Here is a 13,992-nt window from a genome sequence, read left to right as displayed (position 1 = left end):
CACAAAGCCACTCACTAAAGCTCCCAGCCACCCCTGGATCTCCCTCCTACTACATTTCTGCAATTGTAAAAATCCTGTCAACCTTAGAGAGAGACCTGTTGTAAATAAATTAATTGCCTTTTTTTGCAAGTGAGCCAATGCAGTAAAAACAAGATCATTGCCTCACAAAGCTGCTTTGATCATACACTCAATTACTTTGTAAAATGCAGACTGGAACTTCATAAATAATTTTACAGGCAGTAGGGCCTGGTAACCAACCTGCTTTGTTTAATTAACTAATTAGAAACAAAGCTGCATGTGAGCATGATTTTTTCATTTTAGAAATGATTTTTGTGGGTATGAACTAAATTGTTTTTAAGCAATGTATCTAAACTAAAAACAAGACAAAATCACCTTCTTTATACTGAAGTGAATATGTTGCTACAATTGCTTCACTTCAAAAGGTAACCTGAATAAAGTGAACACAAACTGATGCAAGCTGATATAAGGCTTAGCTTTTGATGGTGAACGAGACTGAAAAAAATCCCAGTCTAAGCTGCAATGAAATCAGCAGCTTATTAGTTTAAAGCATTGGAGAAACGTGCTTTGACAACTGGAACTTTTTTAGTGCCTTCAACTAATGTGTAGAGGACTTGTGGAAAGTGTGAGGTTTGTCATATGGGAAGTAAAACTGAATTGAAATGTAGCTTAGGGCGCCTGGACATACCTGAGGAGCAGCTGATGTAGGCGAGGTGGCTTAGACGGGCTTTTGTCCCGTCTGATACAGATTAATTGATCCTGATTTGAGTAAAAGGGATGTGGCTTAAACGATCTCCACACTACTGAGGTGTGATGTGGCTCCATCTCCACTGTACCCAGATTTTGTGATGGCCATGACCTGTGGCTTGGAAGGTATGAAAATCAGATCTCTTTTGGTTGGATTTAGTTGAGCCAGCACTGTAACACTGCACTTACAGATCTTCATTCCTAGCAAGGTGTCAGTCCTTTAATCTTCTTCCCTTCTTAGGGAGGGATGAACAGGAGGTAGTAATAACCTGTTGGCAGCTGCAATATTATCCTGGGCTGGGCCTCCCTTCAGCAAAGGGAGAGTGTGCTCAGGAGACCCCATCTTTAGAATGACACTTCCCAAAATAAAGCTATAGGGAGATTTTCTTCTGTTCTTCAAGTTATTAGTTCCTTCTATGAACAGGAGCCTTGATAAGATTTAGTAAAATCCTTAGTACAGCCTTGGAAGGTGAGAAAACCATGTTATGTATCAGATCAGCTGTCATCCTGCTTAGTACTTACCTCCAGATAAACAATATCAGAAGCAGAGATGAGAATTCATTCCTTCCCCAGCTCTTTCTTACGGGGGAATGTGGAGCTGTAAAGATCCTGTGCAGTTTCACTGTGAACATTTCAAAGCCCTGCCACTTTCTTTTTAACGGTGTAGGAAAGTAATTGTAAGAAGAACTCAAGTTAATGCAGTATTCAGGTCACATAAATCACAAACTCAGAAAACACTCAGGCTGGAGTTTCGGCAGCAACTGTGCTTCCATTGCACTGAGCATCTGGAGTGCTTCTAGTTTATTCTTTGTAGCTTTCAACATTGTAAATATTTACGGTATTATTTCTGAATTGCCGTATAACTGAGGATGTACTTGTGCACAAACACATTTAGGAAGAGCTACTAAGAGCAGAATTTAATTAGGTGGCAGAAGCTTTTGCTATTTCTGTTAATATGTCTGATTGCGAGTCTGATTTTTTTCCCCAGTTGAATCTGCTTCTTCATAAGCATGGGTGTGAGAATAATTTAAAAAAGCAAACTATATTTTGAGGATCAGCAGAGAAAATGTATGCTTTGTTCCAGTTCTCCTATGCTTCAAGAATAATTACCATCTTGGTCTTTTAAACAACTGAGTGTCTTATTCCTACCGTATTTATTTCATTTGCAGTTTCATCGACAGCCTAAAAAGGCCCATATTTCTTCTTATAAAAGGATTTTTACTCTCCACAAATAAACTGGGTCAGCTCCTTTAGCCCTTCTGCATATATTTTTAAATAATTTCCTGACCAACTACTGTGATATTTTTCCCTTGTGCCTCCTTTGTCTCTTCTCAATATATTCTTATTTGAATGTCTTTTAGTATTCAAGAAGTCCGCATTCACTGAGTGCTGTGTTTTCAGCTCTATTGTTTCTGCATGAATCTTTTTTTTAAAGAGTGTATTGTTTTCCACATGCCAGGAAATCAAGGGGCCATCCTTAATCTGTCTGATTTGTCTTTTTCCTCTGGAGCTTAATTTTCTTCTTGCTTGTGTATTTTTGTACAATTCGAAAGATAAACTGTGAAGGACATCTGGGATTTTTAAAAGGGCTGATAGTGCTTCTGTCCTTTTAACCCCATCAGATTTTCATTTTATACATTTATTTGCTTAATAATATTTCCATTGATGGGTAAAGTAGAACTACATCGTCTTCATTCATGTTCACTTGTCCCTCATTTGCTTTGGAATCCAATTCTAAATTAATATATTCTATTAAAACAAATTATAATAATAAAACATTATAGTGGGACTTTCCAGCTGATGCCACTTTCCTTTTTAGCACTGGACCTTTTCGTTAAGTTTCATACTCTTTTGAAAATATGCTTTAAATTTGTTTCGGATATATAGTTTTGTTTTGTTTTATTTTATTAATGGCTCCAGACACAGCAGTTAGAAGAACTGAAGCTTAGAAGCCCAGGCACTGATAGGAGATATGAATCTGGCTGCTTCCTAATGTTTCTGCATTTGGAGAAAGAGCTCCTCCTGAATGCTGCTGCTCCTTCAGTGCTTTAGAAGCAAACTCAGTTACATCACTTCTCAACTTCTTAACCCGACATATAAGAAAGAATCCATTATTCTTTACTGGCCTCATTGACAGATAGCAAAACCAATGATGCTATTTAATGCAGAGAGAAAATAGAGTTAAAACAGAGCTTTTCAGACCTGTGTTGCACACATCTGTCAGATCTCACCTTTATGGTTAAATCATGGTGGAATTTTTGTTAAAGAATCAGGAAAGCTTCATCCTCCAGAAAAGAGGGAATCCAGGGAGGAAAAAGAGCCCGATTCTGGGCATGTGACCATCTACTACATTGGGTTTTTTTTTGTCAAAATATGGCTGAACTTTTATCAACATCACCTTCTTGGTGATAGACTCTAGAACGCCATTAATATCCAGTAATTACATGTTTGAATGTCAGAACTCTGTATTCTTATAGTATGTTGTTTATATAAATATTCCCGTGAGGTAGAAGGGTATTAAAAATATTGTTTCTTTTTCTGTTTTCTGCTATTTAGATATCAATTGTTATTGTCTTTCTGACTTGAACAGTTTTGTGAAGCGATGTTGCCCAACAGTAAAAAACAGGAAAAATAAGCACCATTATGGGTAGTTAGTGTGGTCCTATTGGAATTTTTTTCTTCTGTGTAAAATATATCTGATTTAATAAGAGATGGAGTGACTAACATTTGCACATTTTGTCAACAGAGTATAATATACTTTACAGCAAGTTCTCCCAAAATCCTTGACTGGATAAAAGACGAATCCATCCAAAAGATACTGCAGCCTTATGCAAAGTGGCATTATATTGAACGTGACCTTGCAATGTTTAACATTAACATAGATGAAGATTATGTGCCATGTCTCCAAGGAATAACCAGAGCTAGTTTCTGCAGTGTTTATCTGGACTGGATTCAGTTCTGTGCTAGAAAAAGGGTGGAGGTAAGCTTGCGTTATTATTTTTTTATTTTAGTGGTAGTAGTAATTTTAGTTCTTGGGATAGGAGCTAAATGATGTGTAGTTATTCTTTTGCTTGCTCAGCTTTGATACAATAAAATTTATTTCCTTTAAATTGTCAGATTTAACATGGAAAGAAAATATATGTTTTGGGGAATGGAAAAAACTCCACATATTTTGGAGACTACCCTTGTTCAAAAACTGAGTTTTAAGGCAGGTTAGTTTTTGAATACAGAACCAATTCCTTACAGTGCACACTTCCAACACTGGTCATTTCATCAGCTCTAGAAAGCTCAGATATACTGAGTGTTTGCAGAAGTGATGCTGGGGCAGGCCCTGGTCAGGGAATGTCATCACTCCTTCCCTTGCCAGTGTTTGGGGATGTTTGCCAAACATCGGTGATGCGTGTGTGCCCTTGCCAAACATTCACCTATGTTTGGGTACAGTCTTCAAAGGGTAGGGAGGTACATAAAAAACTAACTGCTGGTGTAGGTCACCTCTGAGAGCTCATAATTCATATGTAAACCGTGCCACAAAACTGCCTGAAATTACCTCGCAGCTCTCAAAGGTCAAGGGCAGGTCTCCAGCTCCGTGATCTCATGCTCTGAGCCACTAAGATTACTGATGGTCAGCAATCATTTGTCAGAAATGCGCTACTGTATTTCCCTGGAATACTCAAAATAGCCCAGAGGGAGAGTACAGTTTCAAACAAGCATATTCGCTTGATTTAATTTTCCGATTATTGCTGATAATGGCAAAAAATGAGAAGTGTATCTTTCCTGGCTGCCATGCGCTGTTATTTGTGCATTTTTTGTTCAGGATCCCTGAGTGCACATCTCATTTGTTACCACTGACCTTAGCTGGTGTAATATTGCTGAATCTTAATGTTTCTTCTCCACTTCAGTTCCTTCTCGTGTCTCTAACCCTGAACACCATTCCAGCAGTTCCTCTCAAATCATCACATTGATGCTGTTTTCATTGAATTGTCCTCTGAGCCTTCCCACCAATCTCTTTCTACTGGGAATATTTTCTCTCTTTTGTATCTCTGTGTCTCAGCTCCCAAGTTCTGATACACAAGGACTTGCACGGTGCAGGGAAAGCCACTGCTAAATGATGCTTTTTCACTTTTATGTGGCTCAGACTTTCAAACAGAATAATAGATTTAGGGATGCCCAATAGACTTGAAACTTATCAAAGTGAGACTTAAAAAGGCAAATGAGTGCCTGCACTAGTGTGCACACATACTAACTATATAAAGTTCATGTAGGAGATGAGGTGTAAAAAAGGCTTTGCTGCACACATAGCCCTGAAAATCAGTGTATTGAATAGAAGGAGCTACATTCTCCATTATAATTGGCTTCAGTTTTAGGTTCAAAGAAAGCTGTAAGAAATCACCCATTGCACAGACAGAAATAATAGTCTGTGTCCTCCTCAAGACTCACATTCATTACAGCTTCCTTCAGATTTTCCCTCCTGCTTGATATTAAGGTTTTCTTTGCAAAAATTTAAGTAAAGACATTCTCCTGAGCTAGTAAATGTCATTGAAGTTATTTGACTGCTTGTTAAAATATGAGGTCAGTGTCATCAATGGTATACAATTTAGATATATATTGTTATTCACTAAAAATGTGTTCCCCCAATTTTTTCCAAATAGATTGTTCTGGAATTTGTGGAGGAGTTTCTTATGTGCTGTGTCCCATGAAAAGGCGTTTGGCTGCCTCCAGTTGCAGTGTCTCTCAACCAATAAGGAATCTGCTCTGATTTAGAATATCAGATCTGGAAAAACAAACCAACCAAAGACCCACAAAAATCCCCACCACCACCAAAGCTCCCCTTCCTTGGGATCTTGCCACCTGAGACTGAAATGTTGTTCTTCTGGCCAGTAGACAAAATAAGCTCTCACTTTGTAGAAAGCCTCTGATAACAATGATCCCCTTTCTTGTTCTGTTTAATTGCAAAGAACATTTTTGTGTGCAGGTCCAGCTACAAGCAAATTTTATGTTATGATTTACAGAACTGCAGTGTTTTTAAAGATGGTATTTGCATCTGTAATAACATGCTATTCTTAAAACCTTGTAGCACCTGGACAGTGATGAAGATTCTCCTCTTGTGACGCTTTCCTTTGCCTTGTGCATACTGGGTCGGAGAGCTTTGGGAACTGCAGCTCACAATATGGCCATCAGGTAATATTTAGGAATCCTTTTTCCTCATTTTAAAGCAAAGGCCTGTTTGTGTTTCTTTTCACTTACTGTGGAACTTCAGCAGAAGATTAGATCAAGGTGAAGTCTCTTTCCTCCATAAAATATTTTTTTTTCCGCCATTCCTGGACATCTTTTACTTTGGTAGTGTGCTTAATAACTAATATCAGTCTTTATTTCATAGGGCATAGCAGAATTTTGCATTGAAAGAATAGGTTATTACTTGTGTTCATTCACCACTGGCCTGGCTACTGTAACACGGGCTTCCTCCAGAAAGGGATGAAACTCTTAAGTACTCTGACATCTATTTAGCAAAATAATAATAAATCCATAAGGGTCCTCTGTTCCTTGGGGCCGTATTCCATGTCCCTTCTGCCTCTTCATTCTGGTGACTGAGGAAGGGAGAACTTTGCATCTCCTGAGACCACAGCTTTGTCTGGTCTGAGTCGACCTTATTCATTCATTCATTCATTCATTCATGTGAAACACTTCTTCCTAGAAAGTCTGGTTAATTAAAATATGCTTGGTTAAATTTATTTCTGTATATGCTCTTCACATTACATTTTCCTTAGAGATTCTTCCATTTTCACTAGGAGTTCTGAGTTGTTTGGGGTTTTTAAAGAACCGTTTATGCTGTTCTGAGAGTTCAGCCTGAACAATAAATGTAATAGATAAGGCATTTTATTGATGAAATAATCTTTACTTTAATAAAGTCTAACTTCTAATTTTAGATTTTTATTAGATGTATTTGAGCTCCCTGTGTTCACAAGAGTTTAGTCACAGTAGAGGAGATTAATAAATACACAGTGTCTAAGTGACCTTGCGGTATTGACACAAAACTGTGGATAACGCTGGCTAACCCTCTATCAACATGGTCCTTAGAGAGGATTTGTCTTACTAACAAGCAAACAAAGACAGCATGTGCGATTTTGAATGCATTTTGTGTTACAAGATAAAGCAGTCTTTTAAATATTCATTCTAGCTTTGTTATCTGTTGAGTCGTTTGTAACATCTGCTTTTATGTCTTCTTCTTTCAGTTAGTCACGCAAAATGTTTGTGGCCCACATGGCTTATTTCTTGGTGTGCTGGTTCTTTCCGCTTTCTCAAGTAGCTTTCATCATCTCTTTTTTCCTAGTTTTTGCACATTGCCTTCCTGTACTGGTTTTCTTCTGGGTTGAGTTTCCTTTCCCTTCATTTCTATGCTCTTGAATTAGTGCAACGTTTAATAGTCATCGATATTTCCAAAATAGCGCTATTTTTTTGATGATCCAAATTTTAGAGTTTGTGGACGTGGTAGAACAGTTGATGTGCATTCGTGCTTTTTTTTGAGAAAAGATTAAAGTGAATTTGATCTGGGGCTGCAATAGATATGTCACAGCAATTTTAGAAATGCATCTAAAAATATCACAAAAGCTCCCTAAAACTGTCATCACATTGCGTGTACTTTCCACAGGATCTTACAATCTTCATTACAATGTTTTGGCACTAGTACAGATACAATAACAATGTCACCTATTTTTATTGGCTTACATGGTGAGTCGACAATGCGAAGAGATAATATTATCAGAGGCTTTCTGAAGCTTAACATGGAAAGTATGAATGTTGAGAATAATTATTTGCAAAGTCTGCTGTAAAGATTTTAATAATAATTGCGGGAGTCAGCTATACCATGTCTTTTAAAAATGTGGAATATTACCAATGAACCAAATCAGTTCTCTCTTTTGGTGAGTGGATGCTCCATGCTCAAAAATAATTTTATTGGGAAGAAAAGGTCTGTAGAAGGGGGAAAATGTAGTAGTCCTGTGCACAGCACAGCTCTACACCATTCTTCTGAATCCATTCTGTATAATCCTGTGTCTCTAAGTCCTGATTTTCTTTTTATTAAGAAAGTGCTCCAGGGCAGTATTGAAGCATTGTACTTTTTCAAATGTGTTTTGTGACATGAAAGGGATTAAGTGGAAGCTTCTGTCAATATCTTTTTCAGTGCTTCTTCACATAAGCTACCCCTACAAAAGTTTCACTGTGAAAAATTGTGTCACTTACCCACCTGGTTAAATTACGTTTAATACATTTCAACTGCTGGGAAGATTTTGGAGAAAAAAAAAAGGAATCTGAGAAGTTATAAATTGCTACAGCTACAAAACGTGACTTTAGCTTGGTGAAATCGCTTATTCTTGTCTTAAAGAATGAATATATTTATTTCAATTGAGAAAAACAATTCAGTAGAAGTTGTTAACTAAGGAGCAAGGTGGGTATGCTACCCCTGACATCAAGACAAATCAACAAAAATCCAAATACATTCATGTCGGCACAGAGGGCAGTTCTTACTGCGCTGACTGTGTTTACTGCTGCACACAGATCTTCACAACTTACCCAAACACAAAGCAGCAATAAAGCAGTGATACCCCGTTAGGAACACAATTACATGGCATGCCAAGGGGAAGGAGACCTCGTCCAACATGCGCAGTACTGCTGGGGCCAGAAGGAGATGTTCCTGAGGATTAACTTGAGGCGCTGAAGACAGGTCTCCCTCCCTTCAATCTGTGTTTGATGGAGATGCGGCAGCTCTTATGGAGGGTGGTTCAGAGCAGTATTGCTGGTCCTCGCCCCCAGCTCTCGCTGCCACAGGTTTGCATTCAGTCAGGTGGGAGAGAACTGAAGGCCCTCATAAGCTGGAGGAATCGTTCCTTAGGTGACGCTTCACAGTCTTTTTCCTTGAAAAGGTGTCATGATATTTTGGGGACCTTTTGGAGCCTACAGGTGCTGAAGAGGGTTTTAGTTTTCTGCAGAGATGGTGTCGGAAGAGGCAATCCCCCAGCCAGGTGTGTGCATGAAGGGGATGTACCATGTGCACGGCTGTCGGGAGCTGGCTCACTTCATAAGAGATCCGGGCTCCTAACACGTGCTCTGTCACACACGAATGCTGGACTATGACAACTTATTTAGATCACTTTGGTAGGCACTGAGGAATGACCTTGAACTTCATCTCAGGACTTTGTATTCTGGCTGTGAAGGATCTTGTGTACAATGCTGCTAGAGGTTTCGTGATGAGCTGGAGATGTAATGGCCAGATAGGCATTGTAGTCTTCTCCTCACGCTTATTTCTATGAAGTGTTTCAGATACGTCCAACATGAGCAAACTAGCCAAGAGTCTGTGCTTCGTGGTCCATGCTTTGTTCTCAGAGGTAACTGCAGGTAGTAGGAAACTTTCTCCAGACTAAGTCCAGCCTTTGCTGTGTCTTGAAGAGTGACTGTGATCCAACTACTGCGCAGAAATAGTAATGCAAAGGTAATGTTACACTGAGCTGTGCACTACAGAATTGAGATTCAAGTTTACATTGTGTATGTAAACTATCAATTTGCACTCATTTACACATGATTTTGTCTAATCTATTAATCAGTAAATGTCACTGGGTAAACCAAGATTTTAAATGCTCTTATATAATGTATGTAAATAATTATTCAGCGTACCTGTTCATGTAAATGTCAGCAGCAACCCAACATTAACACTAGATTACACAATAAACGCATTCATTAAGAAGGCAGAACATTGCTATGCAAATCACTTGCTCTTTTAAACTGTCATTAGGAGGCATCCTGCACAAAATGCAATTTGAAGAATGACACGGCATTACCATTCATTTATTCAAATATGAGTGATATGTTGAGGTGTGTATTTGTAAAAAAAATCCTTAATAACCCTATTCAGCCTCTAGACCTACTAGTAAATAAATGTTTAGTATACATTTCAAATGTGGAAAAATATAAAAATCTCTTAATAAAGCATTCCTCATCAGGCATTTCCAGCACTACGAAGCCTGGATGCTCGGGTCCCCTCAGCTCCCTTGTCCCTTTCCTCCTGGGCACCATGTTGCACTGCCCAGCATCTGAGGGGAGAGAGGCTGAGGGTCCTGGTGCCACAGGGCCGCTGGTGACACTGCAGTGCTGGTGGGGGTTCAAGCAAACGGTGCAGCTTTATGTGTGCAAGAGCTTAGCAGAAGCAGGGGAGTAAGTTTGACTCTTAGCTCACAACCACTATCATCTCAAATATCGAATGTAGAAGGGCTACCATTGAAAAGATTTCATTCAGGTGAGCTGTGGCACTCAGGTCATAACCAGCTCAAAGGCATGCATGTTTCTTTATTCCTTAAATATATCTACAGTTAACATTGGGAAAGGTCTGTGAACTGCAGACAGAGGATGGGTTTTGGTGTGCAGAATACACACAGCTCATTCGCCAGCTCGTTAGTCTTCATCCACACTGTTTTCAGGCTTGCATCAAATGCTTTTAGTTCCAGCTGTCAGAGCACCGTAGGGGTGAAGCAGGAGGGGGTATTTGCTTTGGCTGTGTTGCACCCCCTCTGGTAGTTGTGGTGCTCCTTAATCCCCTCGTTTCTAGACATTGGAGAGGCTGATGGTTCCCACACACCTACTAGTTGTGTTCTAAAATAGCTCGCTGTTGTGACAGCAGCTTTTCACGTTCTTAGCTCAGAGGGTTAGAAATGTTGCCAGAAATAGTAGTTATGTCTTTTCCCGATTACTGTCATTTCTTTGGCATCTTAACTAGTTTTTAAAATATTTGGAACAATCCTGTTACTACAGCTGGTTACTAACTGAGGTATGTTAAAACTGGGCCAAGAAAGTAGCAACAACCTTGAGTCAGGCCTGAGATCAAAGCTGTTGTCTTTACAGCTTCATTCTAATCTCATTAGTCTTCAGGAGAGAGCATGACAATGGGAATAATAACAATAGCTGCATTTTATGTGGATTAAGGGCTGCATGTTACAAAAGTAATGGCTTGAGATAGTGTCACATTTTAGGCAGAATGTACCCAAAAGCCTCATTATGATCAGCAGGAGAATAAAAGATGTCCATGGTTTTCTGAATGCAGCAATCTCCTCCAGACTTCTCTGGGGGAAAATACAATATATAAAATGACTCTTAGCCTCTCACTGCTACTGCCACCACTGCTTTGTTCCTTGTAGCATTCCTATTTGTTCTTAAAAATGCTGGTTAGAGAACTTCTTATGCAGAGGGATGAGAAATGGATGAGCTCTTTCCCTAATGAAGCACAGTGAGAGCTGTACCTGCTTCCCTTGCTGCCTCTGCGGATGCTCAGCTGCATTTTGCAGAGCTGTCCCAGCCCTGCCCTTGCTTGCAGCAGGTACTGCTGCTCACAGCAGCTGCTTTAGCATGTGCTGATGCTTGTAAGACACTTTGATGTGAATGCAAACTCTTTTGTTTGCTCTGGTGTTAGAGTTTGACTGTGAGAGCCTCTGATGATGTAAAACACAGTTATCTCTCCTGCCTCCTTCCCTTCATCCCAGCCAGACTTTCAGAGCAAATACAGGGGGTGTCATGTATACTACATGACTATACTACAGATCATCATTAGGTTCAGGCTAGTTTTTCCAGTTTCATCCTAGGAAGAATATTTAGATACAGAAGTGTTTTTTTCCAGGCAAGGATTCAGCTGTGTATGCTGGATGTTGCCTAGTGGGTGGGTGAGTGGAAGGACCAGTCCCAGTTTCTGGCCTTTTCAAAGAAGATGATAGTCACATATTTCACCACACTGGCTGCACTTACCACTTTTTTTTTGCCCCAACCGGTTTATCCTAGGGCTTTCCTAGCTACGAAGCAGGATTTGGGTATACTACCATTTTCTAAACTCTGGAGATGATTGATTGAAAGTCAGTGGGGATCAGGACCTGCTCCTTGAAGACACATAATAAATCCCATTGAAATCAGTGCCTGAATGTTTTGAAGATGCGTGTGTAAGTGCCTGTCTCACATAGGCATGTTTTAATATGTAACTTAGTACTAATAAATGCAAATCAGTTAAAAATTCACAAGAGCTTTCCTGTACTCTTGATGTTCTCAGCAGCGACAGCAGCCCTGCCTTCCTCACTGGCCTCAGTCCCACTGATTAGTTGATTTGTATTACATGGTGCTTTCACAGAGAAAATCGGTATCCAGCTGTTTTTCTGGCAACAACCTATATATCTTTCAATTTTAATCTCTAAAACATGCAACCCACCAAGGGCAACATTAGAATGTGTCTGAGCTGATGATACCCCAAGCAGTTTCCCAGTCTCTCCTTACCCTGTCTTAGAGAAGAGAAAAAATTTTCAAGGTTTGGTTTTTTTTTTTTTCTTTTCCTAAAATAATTAAGAAAACTCAATTATGTGGAAAGATTATTTGTTCTCTGGAGGAGGCCTGGGTGGTAATGAAAACCACTGACATCTTAATGCAGCTTTTCCTCAGAGCCTTTACTATCTAAAGAGTCAACTATTATAAGAATGTATAAAAGCTTGGCAGGTAGATGAAACCGTGTCCTGTGGGTTTGCAAGAGATGCCTGGTTTTAACATGGTTCTGTTTTCCTCAATTTTGAGTTTGATTCTTCAGAGCAGCCCTAGGACAGCAGTCCTGCCATGAGCATTATACAAGTACCTGTGGTGTCGTCGTGGGAAGCCTGTGATTTGGGGTGCAAACTGGAGCTGAAGGCTGGTTCTTTCCCTTCCCAAAGCCCCCGCACAACCATTTTCTAACAACTACTCAATGTTTTACCTTTTTACGTCTTCCTTAAATCTTGGGTCCAGGCAAACCATCACCTAAGGTCAGGCAGAACTGGTTACGTCTAGTTTCTTATATTAAAAAGAGAAGACTTGGTATGCATTTGCTTTAGGGCTCCTAGTTTTAATACAAAATGCCTGTCATTTGATTCATGGTCTCACCTGGTTTGCTGAACAGTTCCTGGAACTTAGTATTTTTCTCAGTACGTCTAGTTTAATGTTCATGTCTGGGTTTGAGTTCCATGACAAAAAAAATCTCAGACTTGCTGAAAATACCTTTTACTGCTGTGTTGTTTTGTTTAGTTTACTTTTGTTTCTTAATAAAATTTTTTACCTTGCAAAGAGAACTGCTAAGTGTAACAGGGCCAATGAATAAACTTCCAAATGAGGGGGCAGCCACCCAGCCACCATCCTTAGGACATCCGTCATTCCAGGTGCCACACTTGTTTGGTGGCCAGTGGCTTACAGTGCAAGCAGAAGGAAAGCCTCCTGTCCCGAGGAATGGGTTTTCATTAGAAATACGCGATGTGACCCATGCTTTACACCCACCGCAGGAGCTCACCCTGTGCCGAAGGGTCCCCAGTCACTGTGTAGCTCAGCCTGTAGCTGGTGACAGGCAGGGATCCGGCTTGGTGAGACAGGAGCGACGTCTGGGAGTGACCCCAGCCTTTCTCTTACAGCTTGGACTCTTTTCTGTATGGGCTCCACGCACTGTTCAAAGGAGACTTTCGGATAGCAGCGAAAGATGAGTGGGTCTTTGCAGACATGGATCTGTTGCACAAGGTTGTTGCCCCGGCAATCCGAATGTCTCTGAAGCTACACCAGGTAGGGCCTTTGTTATGTTTTTATTTTTAGCTTTTACTTTTGTATCTGTTGTCTTAGAGAAACACAGGAAACCTTAAAAACTGTCCAAAGGAAAAGAAAGAAAAAAAAAAAAAAAGAGGGTACTTGTTGTATTCTGAGAAAACCCCTTTACCAAAATGGAAGTTTGGCATTTATTTCTTTTACATTCACTCAGTCTTCTTTTCTGCACGCCCTAGCTGCCTATTTGAAACCAGTCGTACTGCAGAACTTAACCCTGTATTTTTCATCAAAAGAAAACTGTCAGTCATGTCATGTTTTACTTGCATGTACACTATAAAGATGGTTACTAGATTGAAAACAAATACATTAATTAGACTAATTTCATTGCTAATTTAGCAATCCTTTTGTGAATAGCCATACACATGTAATGCTTCCATATGTTAAAAGACACAGCTGAGAGGAGGAGAATGTTTTGGAGGGTTCATGTCACAGCTATTTGTTTGATGATGTCAGGCTGATTCTGACCCCATTCTGTTTTGAGTTGTAAAAATCTGGCACATCTCCACTGAAGTCACTCCAAGTTCTTCAGGTCAGCCCCTGTACAGCTTGGAGTTGATTTAGTTCTTGCCCTGCCACGTTATGATTTAGTATCACATG

General features: G+C 39.8%; 1 protein-coding gene across 1 annotated transcript in view; it reads left to right on the top strand.

Moving 5' to 3' along the window:
* Nucleotides 1-13,992, top strand: part of PCNX2 (pecanex 2) — a gene marked incomplete at its 3' end in the record, with an annotated part of 150,331 nt that overhangs the window by 126,485 nt on the left and 9,854 nt on the right. The window contains exons 27-29 of the mRNA XM_080342527.1: nt 3,512-3,745; nt 5,840-5,943; nt 13,212-13,356. Of these exons, the coding sequence (XP_080198653.1) occupies nt 3,512-3,745; nt 5,840-5,943; nt 13,212-13,356 (483 nt within the window). The remainder of the gene's footprint in view (nt 1-3,511; nt 3,746-5,839; nt 5,944-13,211; nt 13,357-13,992) is intronic.

Source organism: Nesoenas mayeri (genome assembly GCF_963082525.1).
Source record: "Nesoenas mayeri genome assembly, chromosome: 3".
NCBI lineage: Eukaryota > Metazoa > Chordata > Aves > Columbiformes > Columbidae > Nesoenas > Nesoenas mayeri.
This window is presented reverse-complemented; position numbering and strand designations above follow the sequence as displayed.